At 42.2% G+C, this 19,360-nt stretch overlaps 1 protein-coding gene across 1 annotated transcript in view; it reads left to right on the top strand.

Annotated features, from left to right (window-relative positions):
* The first annotated feature begins 945 nt into the window (after positions 1–945).
* The window catches only part of PDGFC (platelet derived growth factor C), a 350,192-nt gene continuing 331,777 nt past the window's right edge, over positions 946–19,360 (top strand). Inside the window, exon 1 of the mRNA XM_073605674.1 lies at positions 946–2,107. Coding sequence (XP_073461775.1) covers positions 1,987–2,107 — 121 coding nt within the window. The 5' untranslated portion in view covers positions 946–1,986. The remainder of the gene's footprint in view (positions 2,108–19,360) is intronic.

The raw sequence follows: 19,360 nt of genomic DNA, 5'->3' as shown, positions 1-19,360 counted from the left end.
CTTGCATACACACGGTCACACAAAGTTGTCGGAAAATCCGATCATTCTGAACGCGGTGATGTAAAACACGTACGTCGGGACTATAAACGTGGCAGTAGCCAATAGCTTTCATCTCTTTATTTATTGTGAGCATGCGTGGCGCTTTGTGCATCAAATTTGTGTATACACGATCGGAAATTCCGACAACGGATTTTGTTGTAGTAAAATTTTATAGCAAGCTCTCAAACTTTGTGTGTCAGAAATTCCGATGGAAAATGTGTGATGGAGCCTACACACGGTCGGAATTTCCGACAACAAGGTCCTATCACACATTTTCCATCGGAAAATCCGACCGTGTGTACGGGGCATAAGACTGTCGAAACAGGCAGAAATTTTTGTAGGTTATGACTGTTTAAAACTTTCCTTATACATAATATGAAATAATTCATATTAGTAGCAGAAGATCAGTGACATTACTAAAAGATATCCAAGTCAATTTTTCTATATTGTTCTATTGATCTGTTTCGATAAAGTATGTGTGATAGATGTAGAAATGTAAAGGGCAATCAATATACTGTACACTGAATAGCTAATATGCATACTAAATGATGGGAAGAGCTACCACTCAATTTACAGCTGCCCTAAGTTGCCTATTTTTTCTGAAAATTATGACTAGGAGTTAAATGTAAAACTATTTTTTTTCCAACAAAATTCAAAATCCGAGTTATAATAAATACTGCCCCTTGTGCAATACTAAACGCACCCTGCAGCTCTCAGTGTGGAACAAGTTAACTTGCCAACTTTTTTTTTTTGTCCTGATTAAAGTGGGATTCCCTGACCTCCCTGACTTTGTTGTAGCACCTGTTGAGTCGCCAGGTGGCAGTCTGCAATCACTGGAACTTGAGGAAAGTGAGAAGGAAAGGAGAGAGGGGGAAGAGACGAAGGAGAGGGAGTCAAGTACTTTCATCAGCTCTAAACTCTTTCCCATTTGTTGCAGCTAGGAGCAAACTTTAAACAGACACCCACACTAAGCTCTCAGACTCCCAGCTAAGGAAATTGTTTCCTTTTCACTTCTGAGTTTTTCAGAGGCACAGGAATCCCACCAGCAAAGCAAGCAAACCCCTGAGTGACCTGCAGCCTCTATTAAGCACTGGAGGATCACCCTGCTGACTGGAACCTGCTGCCAGGCAGAGGACTCACTGGCTCCATTACTTTCAGGCTGCTGGGTCACTGCGCTGATCAGGAAAACAGTGTGAGGAAGTTTGGTGCTAAGCCAAAAAAGTAAGGTAAATAATCAGCACAGCCATGCAGCACAGACTTTGATACTGCCTAAAAAAGGAACTGCCGGTGCGAAAAAAAAAAAAAAAAAAAAAAGAAGGGAGGTGTATAGAGGCACATTTTTTTTTTGTCTCTTTCTTCTTCAATGTCCTAAGGGGACACGTTTGCTGACTATCAGATTGTTTTCCCACAGGGTGTCAGGCTACACATTCACAGTTTTACAGCCCAGGATTAAGGCTACTGGTTATAATGCTAATTTCAGCACTACATACTGAATTCTCTGGGTTATTGCAACATTCATTTTTTTCCCTTTCAGTAAAAGTTCTTACGCACGTGCTTTAAACTTTTCTGTTTACATCAGAAATTGACAGGTGCTCCTAAACTATTTTTCTTTTGCCGTTTCTTTTTTAATATATATTTTTGGCCTTTTTTTTTTTGTAACTAGCTCACCGGTTGGATTTTTAACTGTCGCAGTCCATGAAGGATTTGATCGCTTTATTCTATTTTGCTTTCCAAACTGGAGACAGCAAAGAAAAACAGAATTGGAACAGAGATACCTTTGCATGGGATTATGAAGGATCTAGTCATTGATTATCTGCTACCAATGTTACCTATACAGGCTCGGTGCTTCCTCGTGAAGGGTGCAGTGATCAGGCACTGCTGAAACTGACTGTGAACTTGAAAATCTCAAGTGCTGTTAGTGGCTTTGCTCTCCCCCTGTTCATCCAAATGATCCTCTTGTTACTTCTCAGAGTCCTAGCGTGCACCCTGGACTTTCAGCTACATGGAGTGCAAGCTGAATCCAATCTAAGCAGCAAATTTCAGTTTGGAAATGCCAAGGAGCTGAATGGTAAGGCAATATTTTTTTTTTTTTTTCACACCCATAATTTAGTCTTGCAAAAGATCATTTGCCTCTTCTCGAGGCACATTAGCTCTGGATAACTGATGTGGGGTAGGCTAAGCAGCACAAGTTTAGGGTTTAGAAGGTACCACAAAAAGGAACTGAAAACATGGCATCAGGGTTAAGAAGCCGGAAAAATAAACCTCGGTTCTCCTTTAATATATATTTATGTTTGTGCCTGTAGACCCAGATCCGTTTGTGGTTTTGAACTGGTGAATGGCTCTTATTTCTTTCTGGGCTGGAAACAAGCTAATCCCACATAGGAAATGAGAATTACTTTCAACTTTCAAGTGTACCTGAAATGTTTAGAAAACCCTTAAATGAAAGATCCCATGGGCTGGAACTTGGTGAGCCTAGAGAAAGACTTCTTTCATCCAGAAGGGCAGCTTCAGGGTGTGTAATTTGCTTAGCCTCTGAACTCCATAGGACTTACATTATTCAGATTTTTAAATGCTTGTGTTGTTGATTTTAGGTGAAAAAGTCATTTCTGTTCAGTGGGATATTTTGCAAGAATAAAGTAGAGGCTGCCTAGAATGGGTGATATAAAAATGTGAAATTGGTTGTCTGGACTGAACATTAAAGAGCGCGTGTGCAAATAATTCTCTGTCTCCAAAACTCGCGGTGCCTGCGGTAATACTTTGGCACTAAAACACTGGCCATGTGAATTTCCTTACGTTTATGTCAGCTGAAAATTGTAAATCAAGCTGACATAAAACATTGGTTTTATGAGCAGCAATGAATGGGCTTTTATGTCGGGCTGCTGTGTATGTGAGCGTGTTTTAACTGTTATTGGAGGATCTGATGTCTATATGTACTATTTTATGTATTGGTTGACGAGAGATGTGCAGAAAGGGTTAATAGGAAGCCAAGATAAAAAGCAGGACACATCCCTTTATCACATGTACTAGAGTTGTGTGTGAGAGCAGATATTGTTCTTACATGCTGCTTGCTAATGTGTTGACATATGGCACCTGCAGACTGCCAGAGAGCATGATCAAAGAGAAGAACAGAGAGAGATCAGTCTCTAATCAGACTCCACTGTGAAGGACTAAAGAAAACTCATCAAACGGCTGGGGAACCTTGCTATGTTGTGATGGCAATTGATCAAGATGACCTTTGTCTATCCTCTTCAGTGTTGAAAAATAATGTCTTTCTGGCTCATTCAAAAGAAGCAAACAAAACTGAACTAGCCTCTGACTTTGTTGGCATCTCTAGTTGAACTGCAAGTCTCAGCATATCTTGCGGGCTTACCGTAGATTGGTAAAAGTAATAATATTTTTCCCATGGTTACTTGCTACAAAAGGGACACCAAGTCGCTTTTAGCAAAAGTTTTTTCTTTTAATGATATCACTTTGTATACATTTATGTTGAGATAAATGTAGGGATTATGACAAAATACAGCATTTCACATCAACTAATCATAAATCATCTTGGACTGGCTTGACCAAACTACCTAAATATGCTTAGTGCAAGTGAATTTTATAAAAGTCGAGCTACAGCAAAAAAAAAAAAAAAAAAAAAAAAAAGGAGGTAAAAATGTTTGCAATTGTTTTTAGTCATTTTTTTGATTGTCACCATAGCCACGAGAATGGCACACCATTTCTCATCCCCAACTCTGCTTCTTCACAGTGGTACGGTCCTCTTTGTGTAATTACCTCTTGTAAGCTACCTAAACACCTTCGCCTCCAGACTTAGTAATCTGATAAACAGTTTATTGGCAGAGCTGTACATTGCAGTAGCGTGTGATCAGCTCACAGTGTATTACCCAACACTCTCAACTTTTAAATGTTGTGCAATTGAACCTATCATGGTAATACAAAGACTATTTTAAACCAATGAATTAGCACATCTTTTCCCTTCTGTACGGCCTAACTTTCAGTATGCTTTACAAGTGCAGTGATCTTACTTTGCTTGATTTGGACCAATTTCAAGATATAGCTAAATAGAGAATAAAGGTAAATTGTATAAAATGGGGTGACCTGTAGGAACCAATAAACAAACATTCGGACTTGTTCTAATGGAAGGCAAAATGTGACTGGTTGCTGCTCTCAATTACTCTGCACCCAAAAGAAACTTTACAGCACAGGTGAGCATGCTTTTGGAGAAATTATTTAGGACTTTTGTGCTTCTCAATTTAGATGAGCTAGCTAGTCCCTCTCAATTTAAGAAACAACAATGTTCTACTGATCATTTAAAATGTCAATAATGGATATATTCCTATTTCTGTCATTAAAAAAACATAACCTGCTACTTTTTCAGTAGACCAATGTCCAGTCTGAAGAAAATATTACCTTTAAACTGCACTTTACCAATGTCAATTTCTATATTGGGTGGTGTACTGTAATTCAGTTTAACAAATGCCCATCTGTTATTATTTTACCACATGCTAGAAGAACATATTAATAATTGACTACACTACTTTGGAGAAAATGCAGATTATATCCTATTACGTTTCTACCAAAGTAATCTATTGGGATTCTTTTATGGCGGAAAAAAAAGTTAAAAAAAAGCCAATAGGTTTAATATTTTAAGCTTATCATGCTTGAATACACGTGCCTTTGAAGTAGTCATGTGACATCACACAAGTAGGAGTCCAACAATGAGTAAGACATGCCTTCAAATTTTATACTGGTAGATGATGTAATTACAGTTGCCTGTCACCACTACAGCAAGCTTTCTCCTAAAAATGTACTGTTAAAAAGGAATGGGGATAACTATTTTTTAAGTGATCTTAGATTTCCAGAACTTGCTCAAAGGCTGTGAATGTATAATTCATATCGTAAAAGTACAGATTAGCAAGGATTAAATCTTGGGCAATGAGATCTCTGCCACCATCGCTATGGACCACCAGGGCTTGACAAAATCGTTATCCAGAACAATCCAATCAACTGGTTGCACAGTAAAAAGTTTTAAGTTTTTACTTTTCTTCTTAGAATTTAGTTATCTTAGACGTGGTGCAGCAATTACATTTGATGGTCATATCTGTTATATTGTTTGCTTTATTGGGCAACATAAAGTAGAACTATGGCCTTCCATTAAAAATATCTTCTGCAACATTTAATTGTATGCACATCTGCACTTACAGTTCTTCTTTAGTCCCCCTGCATACTCCCGCAAAAACTTGTTGATCCTGCCAGGGAAGTCCATCCAATGCAATTTCCTGTGATGGCGGCAACAATGCTGCACTGCTCCTGAATTCAGAGGTTAGTTGCCACCCTCATGCAAACTGTGCCTGGTTGCACTACAGTGGGATGCAAAAATGTTGTAGAAGGCTTGGCTATCAGCAATATCACAGCTAATTCCCCAGGCTGTATCCTGTCAATCAATATCTGATTAGGTGCTGGAAATAATGAAATAGTGATGTGGATTATATACATTTTTGCCTCCACAAATATCTTTAATGCATGCATAAGGCCGCATGCACACTGGTTTCTTGTAAACACTGTTTATCTTGACGGGAGAAAATTAGCATTATAAACTCACCTAAGCTGCATTTTTTTCAAACCCGTCTATGTGAGTTTATCAGAGTTTGGAGTTTGGGAGTTTACTTATTTCATTGGCCAGAATTTTAAATCATTCTGACCATTGAAATAAACAAATGCTAAGGTGCTAAATGTGCCTAGAGTTTATGCGCGCTTATGAGCGTTTTTCAGCGTTCAGCTTTCTTTATGGTCAGAAGAACTGCTCTTGAACTCTTTTTTTAGGGCATTCAGACAACAGCCTATAAACTTCTCTGCTGATAAACTGCTAAAAATGTCCATGTGTGCATGGACACATAGGATAACATAGAGGGAAGTTTAGGGGCAATAAAAAAAAATGCCCAAACTCACAAAAACTTGAGTTTTATGGCTAGTTTACACTTGCTTCAAAACAAGGCTTCGGACAGGCTTTGTTAAAGCTCTCTGAACACTAGTCAAAGCTCCTGCCACTAAATAAAATGGTTAGCTTACAGTCCTGTTTACACCTTGCATTTGCTTTGCTTTGGCTTTGCTTCAAAAATGATACCCTATGTCGCTTTAGTAATGCTTCAAAGCGTCTTCAAAACCTCCATAGAACTGTACAACAAAGCTCGCTTAAAGCACCTGCAGCTTTTGAGAGGCTTTAATTCAGCTTTAGCTTCGCTTTGTTTTGGAGAAATTGCAGGTATGAAATATCCACAGATACACAGGGCATCTGTCAAGCTTCAACAAAGCTACATCAAAGCACCACCAAAACTATCATAAAAGCATGTTGAAGCGGTAGGTGCTTTAATGTGTTTTGAAGCCAAAGCAAGTGTAAATGAGCCCTAACAGCAGCAGTGTGCATGAGGCCTAAATGTTCAGAAAAACAATATTTTGTGGTAGATGTTGGTATTTGCAGTGGTTAAAAGAAATATTTATTTCCTCACTGAGGTGTATCTTGTAGGAAGAACAGCAAGACCTTGCAAAGGGAAGGATACGCAGAAAACAAGTGCAGTAAAAACAGTGACTGGGCAGCAGCATAACAACAAACAACCTATTAGAAAGCGTAGACAGTATACACAAATCCAGTCACATTCCCACTATAACTGCTGGAGGCCCCATGTAGGTGTTACTTCTGACAAACCTTATAAATACAATGTCTGCCAATACATTTTACATAATTACGTAGGGTTTGAATAAAAATCATAGATAAACCTCAATTTGCAGAAAATAAGCAATCTTTTGGAGATAAGTAAGTATAATGTTACTCTAGCACATTACATGTAAACCTGGTCGTACACGAAAATATTTTTTTATTCAGCCCCCAGTACGGCTGGAAGAATACATCTTGGATGAATCTGCAGTGCTGCTGCTGGCTGTCATAATACTTAAATGACAATTTTCTGTCCAACTCTTTTTATTATTCAATCAAAGGATGTTGGGCAAGAGGGCAAAGCAAATTGTGTCCAGTCCATCAGAAACCAGATTACATTTGCTCATTGTATGGCCACTTTAATAAATGCTTACTTTGGATGTGATAGACTGCATACTTAATGGTAGAAATTTGCTGATAAAAGATGAAACAGCTCATGTTTTATAGCAATATAAGAGAGATACCAAGGGTAAATGTAACAAGAATGTTACTTTTATGGCGCCAAGCACGTACCAGCTAACTCCACCCGTATGTTTCAATGTGTACGTTTAAAAGAAATATTCACACTCCTGTGATAAACAGGGAACAACAGGTCTGTGTAGACACAATATTCATAGTTGGTTGCGTTTGACTTCCGAAATTATGTCTAATGCTGGAGAGAACCATATATGCACATAAAGCCTCACATAAACTGTCAATATAGGGAGGTATTACAAAAATTTGCTGGAAATACAGTCCACATAGCAATTTAATGTCAAAGGTTATTTGCCTCTTCAGGCATGTTTTATAAAAGTAATCATTTATTTTTTCCCACAAAATGAACCATTCTTTCATTCAGTAAAAAAAAATTATGGGAGTTCCTGGTAGGCAATCCAGAGATGGCTGTATCCCTGGTTTGCCTGTTTTTCATAGTGAAAGATCTTCTATCTGTGGAAACTCTAATGCCGCATACACACGATCGGACATTCCAACAACGAAATCCTGGGATTTATTTCCAATGGATGTTGGCTCAAGCTTGTCTTGCATACACACGGTCGCACAAATGTTGTCAAATTCTGATTGTCAAGAATGCGCTGACGCACAACACGTACGACGGCACTATAAAGAGGAAGTTCAATAGCCAGTGCACCACCCTTTGGGCTCTTTCTGCTTATCTTATGTTTATCTCGTGTTAGTAGAAGTTTGGTGAGAGACGATTCACAATTGTCAGCCTCATGCTTTTCAGATCGTTACTGCTCTTCAGTTTGTGCTTGTGGGTTTGTATCTGGTTTTCAGTGCGTGTAGTCAGTTCGTATCTGGTTTTCAGTGCGTATTTTTATATTACGTATTTGATTTCCAGTACGTTTTTATCTGCTCGTTTCTGAATTTCAGCTCGTTCTTCTCAGGCCTTTCTGATTTTCAGTGCGTTCTGTCAGTTCGTTCTGACCAGCCGACCGTTTTGAAGCCATGTTGTGGGGATCTTACTTTGACTCAAGCCCAGTGCATGAACAGGGCGGGGAGGAGTTCATGGACCAAGAATTGGTTGCTTCAGCATGACCAATTCTCGCAAATGCCTTTGTTGCAGGAGTTCTGTGAGAATAGTCCTGATGATTTCAGGAATTATATCCGGATGATGGACCCCATTTTTCACCGTCTGTTGGCTTTGCAGTCCCCTTATATCACGAAGCAGGACACCTGCATGCGGCAAGCCATCACTCCCGAGCAGAGGCTCGTTGCCACCTTGCGGTAATTAGGCGACGGGGAGAAGTCTGCAGGACATTAAGTTCTTGACAGGCATTTCCCCCCAGGCTCTGGGGATCGTTATTCCAGAGACCTGTTCTGCCATCATTCAGGTCCTGCAGAAGGACTATATTAAGGTAAGATTTCTCCTTTAACATCACATTCTATGTATTTAAATAAATGTATTTTGAAAATAAATTTTTATTTTAAACTGAAAAATATTTCCTTTGATTTACTGCTTGTGTTTCTTTTAGCTGTCTCCTAGGTTCTCCAATGGGCTTTTTTTTGGCCATTATTCTTCAATAGTGCACACATAATTTCTTGAATACATGAGGTGACAATCTCTTCTTCAGCTAACTATTATGTTGTGGGTTTGCTACACACACACCTTGTTTTTGTTGTTAATGTAATGCATTAATGATAAAGATATTCATCATTTTCAGCACCATGAATTAATTTTTTGGAGTGATGAAAATGGCCTGATTGATGCAAATTATAATGCACTGTGGGTGTTATTTACTAAAGGAAAATCCACTTTGCACTACAAGTGCACTGCAAAAGTGCACTAAAACTGCGCTGAAAGTGCACTTGTAGTGCAAAGTGGATTTGCCTTTAGGAAATAACCCCCATTGTCACTGTAAACACCAACTTAAGCTAAAAACTGCTACTGAGCATCGAAAGAAGAAGCCACACATTGTTGAGTAGAAAAATGTTTACTCTGTGCACATTCACATGTGCGTTTAGAAAAGGGTTTTTGAACAAACCAACATTTTTTTTTGATTTTTTGTTTTTTTTTTTGGACAGTAGAAATAACCTTTTTTTGTGGTAAACAGGCATGTTTTTAAAAACATAAAACAATACACAACTCAGGAACTTACAAAGTTCAACTTTGATAAATTGAAGGCAATATCAGACATTAGTAAGTCCAAACTGTGTTGATATTGCCTTCATCAGATGGGGTGATGTCAGCCCTGTGAAAGCCAAATTTCGAAGATGCACAAATTGTGAGTCAAAATGGGGATTTCCCTCCTGATCCAATGCCTAAGGCCCACATGTGCTAGCTCCCATCATGGGGGATCAATGGACGTGTTTCAGGGGTGCAACCCCTTCCTCTCAGCTACTTTAGTTGCAAGAAAGGGGTTGCACCCACAAAACGCGTACATTGATATCCCATGATGGCATATACCACATGTTGACACACTGTGTACATCTTCAAAATTTGGCTGTTGTCTGAAAATTTGAGAACCAGCTATCCACTTTTTGTTGTCGGAAATTCCGACAAAAAATTTCCAATGGAGCATAACTTTTTCCTTATTTTGCGTCCCTCTTTATCTTTGGACATTTGTGGCTAATTTCAACAATACAACTTTAGGGGGAATGTTGAGAGGAATCATAAGGCTCTTTATAGATCAGCAAAAATTAAACCATCTCTCCTTCTCTTGTTTGGTAGTCTGTACAGTTGAAGAATGTACATAAAAACAGACGTGATGCTAACTGCAGTACAAAATTCTAGCATTAATCTTTACTAAAATAATGACATAAAACAAGGAATGGAGTGTGTACCTTAAAGTGTCATTCATGTGTGTCTAGGGCAAAATTTTATCTAAATACTGCCTAAAAACCTTACACAAGATACTCTGCTTATGCATTCTCAAACAATATGACTAGGGTGTGATTCGGATTCAGTGGACATTCATATCCACTATTCAGAGCATGTCAGGCAAACAATCCATAGCCAGTGGTAATCATGGCCTCCATGATTAAGCCCTACACGAGTGAACCATCCTTTCCTGATGGGTGGAGAGCAAGCTGAAGCCATTTTGTGATCATTTGTTTTGTGGTTCACTATATCGGTGTGCGGTCCTAAGAAACATTTATGGATATGGTCAAGCTTGATGTTCTTATTGACCCAGCACGCGACAGCAGTAATTGAACTGGGCGGTGCATCTGATAGAAGAATGTGAGCAGTGTTGCTTTTCATTAGCTTTATAGTGGCAAACAGTAAGATTATATAACCAGGGCTTTCTATGTCACAGAATAGATGAAGGAACTCAACTTTTATCTCACAGAATAGATGAAGGAACTCAACCATGCCCCTGTGGGGTGGGCACTGGAGCATATGGTGGTTGTGGCCAAGTTGTACTAACAGTGGGAGGATGTTAACCACCTCAATACAGGGCACTTACGCCCCCTTCCTGTCCAGGCCATTTTTCAGCTTTCAGCGCTGTCACACTTTGAATGACAATTGCGTGGACATGCTAAACTGTAACCATGTGAAATTTTTTATCATTTTCTTCACACAAATAGAGCTTTCTTTTGGTGGTATTTAAACACTTCTTTGTTTTCAATTTTTTCCTAAAAAAAATAATAAGACCGAAAATTTTGGAAAAAAAAAAGTTTTTCTTAGTTTCTGTCAGTAAATTTTGTAAATAAGTAATTTTTCTCCTTCACTGATGGGCGCTGATAAGGCAGCACTGATGGGTACTGACATGCTGCACTTATGGGCACTAATGTGTTGGCACTTAGGGGCACTAATGAGGCAGCACTTATAGGCACTGATTAGGTGGCACTGATGAGGAGGCACTAATATGCCACACTTAGGGGCACTGATAGGTGGCACTGATATGTGGCGCTGATGGGTGGCACTGATAGGCGGCACTGGTGGGCACAGATAGGCAGCATGGTTAGGCAGCACTGATGGGCATTGATGGGTGGCATTGATGGGCAGCAGTGATGGGCATTGATGGGCAGCAGTGATATCCAGCACTGACTGGCATCACTAATGGCCACTGATTGCTGGCACTTGTGAGCACTAATTTCTGGCACTTTTGGGCACTGATTTCTGGCACTTTTGGGCACTGATTTCTGGCACTTGTGGGAAAAGGTGGGCACTGATTGCTGGCAGTGGTGGGCACACATTGCTGGCACTGGTGGGCACTTAATTGTAATCAGGGCACTGATGATCAGTGCCCTGATTACATCCCTAAATGTCCTCTGTGGGGAGATGCCGCTGATCAGCTCTCCTCTCCACACACCCTGTCAGTGTGAGGCGCGGTGCGCAGATTACCAGCATCTCCGTGTTTACATGTGACCGGCTGTAATTGGACACATCCGGTCACAGGCTCTTTACAGAGATCGGGGTCATGCTGACATAGCAACATGGTGTGGCCAGGATCTCCGCACTGTGTGCCCCCGTGGCGCGCGAGAGTGGTCGTTCTGGGAGTCCATCATATGACGTCCACCCAGACTGAGAGCCGCACCACCCAGCCGTCATTTGACAGTGGGCGGGCAGCAAGTGGTTAAAGGTGCATTGTTAAATACCAGGAATGCGTTACATAGAGAGCAGGGTTCAGGAGTATGCTATGTACAGAGTGCACTACATAGAGAGTGCAGATTTCAGGAGTGTGTTATGTACAGAGTTCAAAGTTGCTAACATTTAATATTCGAGGGACACCTTTTTCAGTTGTGTGTTAAGCAAGTCATTGTAGAATGTACTTTATGTGAAGTGGATTTGTTAAGGTATGGAGTGTATGATGATATATGCAGGAAAGGAGGGCAGTGTATATGGTTGTATGTGCAGGAAGAGTTTAGTGTGTGTGGCACTGGCAATATGTGCAGGAAAAGAGTTCACAGTATATGAAGTTATGTGTAGAAAATGCGTGGAGAGGATATGATGGTGGATAATATGTGCAGAAGAGTAAGGTGGGTGTAATGCTAGCCAGTAAATTCGGGTAGAGGACAGCATAATGTATGATGGTGGTTAGTATGTTCAGGGGAGGAGTGTGGAGTGTATGACAATGGGTAGTATGTTCAGTAGAAGAGAGCATGATGATGGATAGTATGTTCAGCAGAGGAGTGCAGTGTGTATGACGATTGATAGTATGTTCAGAAGAGGCCTGAAAAGTGGATGATGGTGGGTGAAATGTTCAGGAGAGGAGTGGAGAGTGTATGACGAAGGATAGTATTTTCAGAAGAGTAGTGCGAAGTGTATGGTAGGTGGAATGTTCAGGAGAGGAATGCAGAGTATATGAAGGTGGGTGGAATGTTTAGAAGAGGAGTACGGGTTGTATGATGAGGGGTAGCATGTTCAAAGATGAGTGCAGAGTGTATGACGATGGATGGTTTCCTCAGAAGAGGAGTGGAAAGGGTATGATGGTGGGTGGAATGTTCAGGAGAGGAGCGCAGAGTGTATGATGGTAGGTGGAATGTTCAGAAGAGGAGTGAGAAGTGTATGATGGTAGGTGGAATGTTCAGAAGGGGAGTGAGAAGTGTATGATGGTAGTTGGATGGTTAGGCGAGGAATTCAGAGTGCATGAAGGTGGGTGAAATGTTTTGAAAAGGAGTACGGAGTGTATGATGAGGGGTAGTCTGTTCAGGAGAGGAGGGTGGTGTGCGTGACAGCAGGTAGTATGTGCAGGGATAAGAGTGCATAGAGTATGATAGAGTATCAGGCACATGGTGTGAACAAGTGCCTTAATTCAATCATCCATTACTGCAGTGGTCACTGGGGAGTGGCATACAGAGAGGCAGCCACTGATGCTAGCTACAGGCACACGTTATCAGTGCTTGCCACCCTCCTACACACTTACACCTTCCCTGCTACCTTAACACCTTGCCTTCATGCCACCTTAACACTTTGCCTCCCTTCCCGTTTAACATCTTGCTACATTGCCACCTTATCAATTTACCACTTTGACACCCTCCTGACTTCCCTTAACATTCCCTCAGCTGGTGGTTACATCAGTCCCGGCAGGATCTCCAAGGCTGCGCAATGAGCTCCCTTCCCGCCTACACATCAGCAACAGCAGCCAGCAGTAGAGATGCTCCTCCTTTGGGCTCTTTCTGCATTGCAGCGCACTGAGCGAGGGCACTGGATTGTGTTGGGAGAGACAGAGGGGGAAGAGAGGGCAGTGAGGGTTCTGTGGAGTCGCCGGGAGAGCAGTACTGTCACTTGTAGACACAGAACCTGGGCATCTGTGTTTACAAGTAACGGTAGTTAGTGGCAAGCATAGGGGGGTGGTGAAACCCCATTCCACCACGTTCCAGCTGAGAAAAAGCCCTACATAAATTATTATTATTCACGATTTATATAGCGCCAACAGTTTACGCAGCGCTTTACAATATAGAGGGAGGACAGAACAATTACAGTACAATACAGAAGGTACAGGAGGGCCCTGCTCATAGAGCTTACATTCTAAAGGGAGGGGGTGGTGGTACAAAAGGGGAATGATTTGCGGGGAATGATTTGATAGGGTTGTTAGGTGGGTGTGGGATAGGCTTCCGTGAATAAGTGAGTTTTCAGGGATCTTCTAAAGCTGGACAGGTTAGGGGCTTATTGGATATACCGGGGCAAGGAGTTCCAGAGAATGGGAGAGGCTCTGGAGAAGTCCCGAAGACAAGCATGAGAGGAGGTAACAAGGGAGCTAGAGAGCAGGAGGTCCTGGGAAGAGCAGAGGGGACGATTTGGGTGATATCTGCATATGAGGTTGGTGATGTAGCTGGGGGCGATGTTGTGGATGACCTTGTATGTTGTGGTTAGCATTTTGAATTTTATACGGTGGGGTAGGGGAAGCCAGTGAAGGGATTGGCAGAGAGGGGCAGCAGTCACAGATCGATTAGTGAGGTGTATTAGTCTAGCAGCAGCATTCATAATAGACTGAAGGGGGGATAGCCTGCGTAAGGGTAGGCCATTAAGGAGAGCGTTGCAGTAGTCAAGGCGGAAAATCATCAAGGAGTGAATAAGTTGCTTTGCGGTGTCATTAGTCAGGAAGGGTAGAATTCTGGAGATGTTGCGGAGGTTAAGGTGGCAGGATTTAGCCAGTGATTGGATGTGTGGGCTGAAGGAGAGGTCAGAGTCAAGGATTACACCCAGCATCCTGGCATGTGTGGAGGGACCAATGGTTGTGCTGTTGATCTTAATGGTAAAGTCGTTGGGGGGGTGGGAAGGAGGAAATATTACAAGCTTAGTTTTGGAAAGATTGAGTTTGAGAAAGTGGTGTGACATCCTTCCCGAGATGTCATTCAGTAAGTTTGAGATCCATGAGGAGATCGAGGGGGTGAGTTGAGGAGTGAAGAGATAGATCTGGGTGTAGAGGTGGTATTGGAAGCCATGGGAGGTTATCAACTGGCCCGGGGAAGAGGTATAAAGCGAGAATAGGAAGGGCCCAAGGACAGAGCCTTCGGGTACCCCAACAGAGAGAGGAGTAGAGGAGATGGAGTTGAAAGTGCGCTGAGATAGGTAGGAGGAGAACCAGGATAAAGCAGAATCACAGAGGCCAAGGGAGTGTAGTTTGCTGAGGAGGAGCAGGTGGTCAACTGTGTCGAAGGCAGCAGAGAAGTCTAAGACCCCATTCACACAGGGACGACTTGTCAGGCGACCTAGTCGCCTGACAAGTCGCCTCCCGTTCTGTACTATGGAGCCGTTCTAAGGGGAGCGACGCAAGTCGCTCCGACTTAGAAAAAGGTTCCTGTACGACTTCGGGGGCGACTTGGGGCGACTTGCATAGACTTCTATGCAGAAGTCGTTTTGCAAGTCGCCCGGGCATTCGTTTGCAGGTCGCCTCGCTGAGGCGACCTGCAAGTCGTGTTGCCCCTGTGTGAATGGGGTCTAAGAGTATGAGTATGGAGTAATGGTCATTGGTTTTAGCAGTTAGCAGTTAGTAGGTAGTTGGTGAGTTTTAATAGGGCAGTTTCAGTAGAATGTTGTGGACGGAAGCCGGACTGTAGGGGTCGAGAAGGTTGTTGTCCGTGAGGTAGCGACTCATTCGGTCATGGACAAGGCGTTCGATGAGCTTGGAGGCAAATGGAATCAGGGAGATCAGTCTTAAGTTATTCAAACAGGTGGGGTCTAGTGAGGGTTTTTTTTTTTAGTATAGGGGTAACCAGTGCATCATCCTGTATATTTCAACCCACCTAATTGTTAATTCTTCAAAAGGAGTTGATATGCTGCAGCTGTTCTTTTTGAAACACTACTTAAGTTTTTTGCACTGTTTTGTCAAAATTATATTGCAGCACTTTCTCCATGTGGTCAACCAAGTTGGTGCTATTTATCTTTGATGTGATTTGTCCATGTTTACATGAATTATTTGAGCCTTTTTTCAGCAACCATACAGAGGTGAATCCTTTGAGCAACATCCCAAAACATTTGTAAATACTTAAAAAAGTAACTCCACTTTTGTTGAGAAAAAAACATTCCCCCCTTGGTGATCAAACTTTGATGCAGATTCCTACCTTTTGTTTTTTTGAGAAATCCCTGTGGTTATCTGTGTCCATGTGGGAAAGTGAGTCTAATGGGAGTGATTTCATAATTATAAATCAGCTGCAGCAAGCTGCTGGGTCTGCATCCCTTTAGACGGGATTTCCTTTTGGGAGTATCTCACCAAAAATTACATTTTTATTGCAGGGGATGCCTGAAATCTGACTTGTATCTTAGTGCAGACTTCTGGGAAAATCAACAAGCCAATCACACAAGCAGGAAACTATGTTTCTAGGGGGCCTTCTGTACACATTCTATGTACATATCACCTCCAAGTAGCCATATTGCATTGCATTGCATTTTCAGAAAATTACAGAGCTGCAAATTAAAAAAGAAAGGTCATTTTTAATAACATTCAATTACAATATGATTTGTGTCACAATTGTATACGCTATATTATTTTTTCTTTATTTGCTATTTTTTTTCCCCATGAAAGTGGAGTTACCCTTTAAGACCTTTATTACTGAGGTTCACACTGGTGCGACATGGGATCCGACTTGACTGAGAGCACAAGTCACATGACATGTAAAATTAAATGTTTCCCTGTGAGAGCCATCTAAACAGATCTGACACAAGTTGCTCTGAATTTAGAAAAGGTTCCTGCTCTACTTTGGTCCGACTTTGATACGGCATCAATGCCATAGAGTGTAAAAAGTCACATTAAAGTGTTATTAAACCCACAACAGTAAAATCAATCTGTATATGCAGTAAAGCATGCTTGTTATACTCAGTGTGGAACCTAAGGGGTTAATCCTCTGCATTGTGTAAAAAGGCTGTTTGATCTTGGCTTCTCTGATCCTCCCCACTTTCCACTGTTCCCTGATAATATCCTGATAACATAGAGTCTATGGAGTGAGGCTGCACATGCTCAGTTTGGTGTGTATTGCTAGAGAGGTTTTTTTTTTCTTGGGAGAGTGCATGTGATCAGCACAGGGCCAATCAGTACTGTCCAGACAGAGGGTCAGGGTCTTGCAGTCTAATAGGACAGTCAGAAAACTCCTCCTACAAGCTTTTACCAGTGCTTGTCTGGACACTGATAGAAGTCACAAGACTGCTCTAACTGCTGATGAGAAAAGATATTTAGCAGTTTATATTTACTAAAATAATTGCATCTCTATGTTCTGTGTACTGTGGTAGACCAGATATAGTGAATGCAGGGTCCTGGGTTTAGTAACACTTTAAGTCATACTGAAGTTGCAGGGCAAAGTCGGATTGGAAGTTGCGCAACTTTCATGTCGGAGGAGTGTGAACCTGGGCTAAGGGCCCTTTCATATGGGTATTCCAATCAGTTGTTTTTTTGGGGAAAATCTAAAGACAAACTCCATGTTAGTTTTATAGAAGCAGATGTAAATGGAGGAAGTCAATTTACACTTGATTATCTCTGAGTCCTTCTGTGTCTGAAAAAAACAGAGAAATTCTTTTCTGCTCCTTAGGGCCCCTTTCACACTGGGGCGGGGGCGGCGTCGGTGGTAAAGCGCCGCTATTGTTAGCGGCGCTCTACCGTCGGTATTCGGCCGCTAGCGGGGGCGGTTTTACCCCCTGCTAGCAACCGAGAGAGGGTTAAAAACCACCGCAAATTGCCTCTGCTGAGGCGCTTTGCCGGCGGTATAGCCACGCTGTCCCATTGATTTTAATGGGCAGGAGTGGTGAAAAAGTGGTGTATACACCGCTCCTTCACCGCTCCGAAGATGCTGCTAGCAGGACTTTTTTTCCCGTCCTGCCAGCGCACTGCTCCAGTGTGAAAGCCCTCAGGGCTTTCACACTGGAGAGACCGGGTCGGGTCGGTTTGCAGGCGCAATTTTTAGCGCAATAGCGCCTGCAAACCGCCCCAGTGTGAAAGGGGCCTAACATCAGAGATCAGAGGTTAAGGGATGTAAATGGGCACACATCTGCTTACATCCACCTACCCATAGACCTAACATGGGTCCATTAATTTTAGTGTTTTCATCCATCAAAAGAACGGACACAAAAATGGACACAAACGTGACATGTGATTCTGCAGGAAATCTCTTCATGGATTCGCTGCTGCTTGGAAAGGATGTCCAATGTAAAAAGATGTTTAGCCCCGGTTGGTATAATCGGCGCAAACTGATCTACCAGGCTTTTCACAAGTGTTACTTACCATGTGCAGTACAATCTGTGAAAACAACCAGGCCTTTCGGTATACTTGATAGCTCTATTCATCCTGCTGTTTACACATTCGCCTAAGCTAAATAAAAGCCACAGTCTGTAAAGTCAGCCGAGGCAAAAACAAAGACTTTTTGAAGATGTTTGCTGAACTGATTTACGACAGGCAGGTTAATATTTTAACAGGCATCGTGGATGTTTTATTACACTATGTATTATGTTTTGGTCTTACCCTCTGTAACATAAACTGTTTTACAAGTTTTCTTTGTTGTGAATGGCTTTACATAGGTATACATAGACATTAGCCGATTATTGTTTGGCGTATCTGATTTCAGCAGGAATGAATGTATGAATGAATGCAATGTATAGTCAAAGAACATAGCAGATGCCCCCAGCTGTCTGAACTCATACCTCCCAACATTTTAAAATGGGAATGAGGGACACCTACTAGCAAATGTATGTAAGCATAAGACATGCCCCCTGCCACGCCCCTTAAAGGAGAATTAACTAAAAAAAGGTTAGTTAAATTCACAAGTGCTTTTTTTACCACTACTATTTCTTTATATTGACTTTTAAAATTTACAAATGCAGGAATTTAGAAATTGGATGAAAGTTTTAGCACTGGGAAACACTATTTGAAAGATAAAAAGTGCATTTTATATACAACTATATAGATCAGAACAAAATGAGGGACAAATGAGGAGGAAAGAGGCACAGAAGGACTTTGCTCCAAATCAGGGACAGTCCCTCCAAATCAGGGACAGTTGTAAACTCAGTGAATGCTGGCCAAATATAGTATCTCATGCCTATACACATCAATCAGCCATAACTTTATAACCACTGACAGTTAAAGTGAATAGCATTGATAAATTAGGCAGCAGGTGATCTATTCATCAGTAAACTGTGGGATGCACTGTAAAAACAAATCTGATCCATGGAGGCCCCACCTTGCAACCAGGGGCGAATCCAGGGGGGGGCAACGGGTCAATTGCCCCCTCCGAGAATGCTGGGGAGAGGGCAGGCAGCTGGGTCCGCAGGAGAGAGAGAGCGGACGGCCGGGCGGGTGACAGTCTGAGACTGACTGTCAGTCTCAGACTATCACCAGCCCCCCCGGCAGTCCGCTCTCTCACCCGCCCACTGTCAGTCACTGACAGTGGGCGGGTGAGAGAGTGGACGGCCGGGGGGGCTGGTGATAGTCTAAGCCTGACAGTGGGGTGGGCGGATGAGAGCGGACGGCCGGGCTGGCCGCCGGTGACATTTAGAGAGCGGCCGGGCTGCTGGCCAATCAGGGAGCCGGCGGGCGGGGGAGCAGAGGGATGATATCATCTCTCACCGCCCGCCCTGCATCCCTGCAGTTCCGCCCTCACTGTGCAGGTAGCTACGGGCAGCAGAGAGATTACATCATCTCTCTGCTGCCTGACTGGTAATCTGCTGCCTCACCCTCTGGGAAAAAGAAAGTGACAATTGTAGCTGTAGCAGGCAAGTGACAATCCGCAACGTGTGGCAGA

The sequence above is a fragment of the Aquarana catesbeiana genome, linkage group LG01, assembly GCF_042186555.1.
Source record: "Aquarana catesbeiana isolate 2022-GZ linkage group LG01, ASM4218655v1, whole genome shotgun sequence".
Classification (NCBI taxonomy): Eukaryota; Metazoa; Chordata; class Amphibia; order Anura; family Ranidae; genus Aquarana; species Aquarana catesbeiana.
This window is presented reverse-complemented; position numbering and strand designations above follow the sequence as displayed.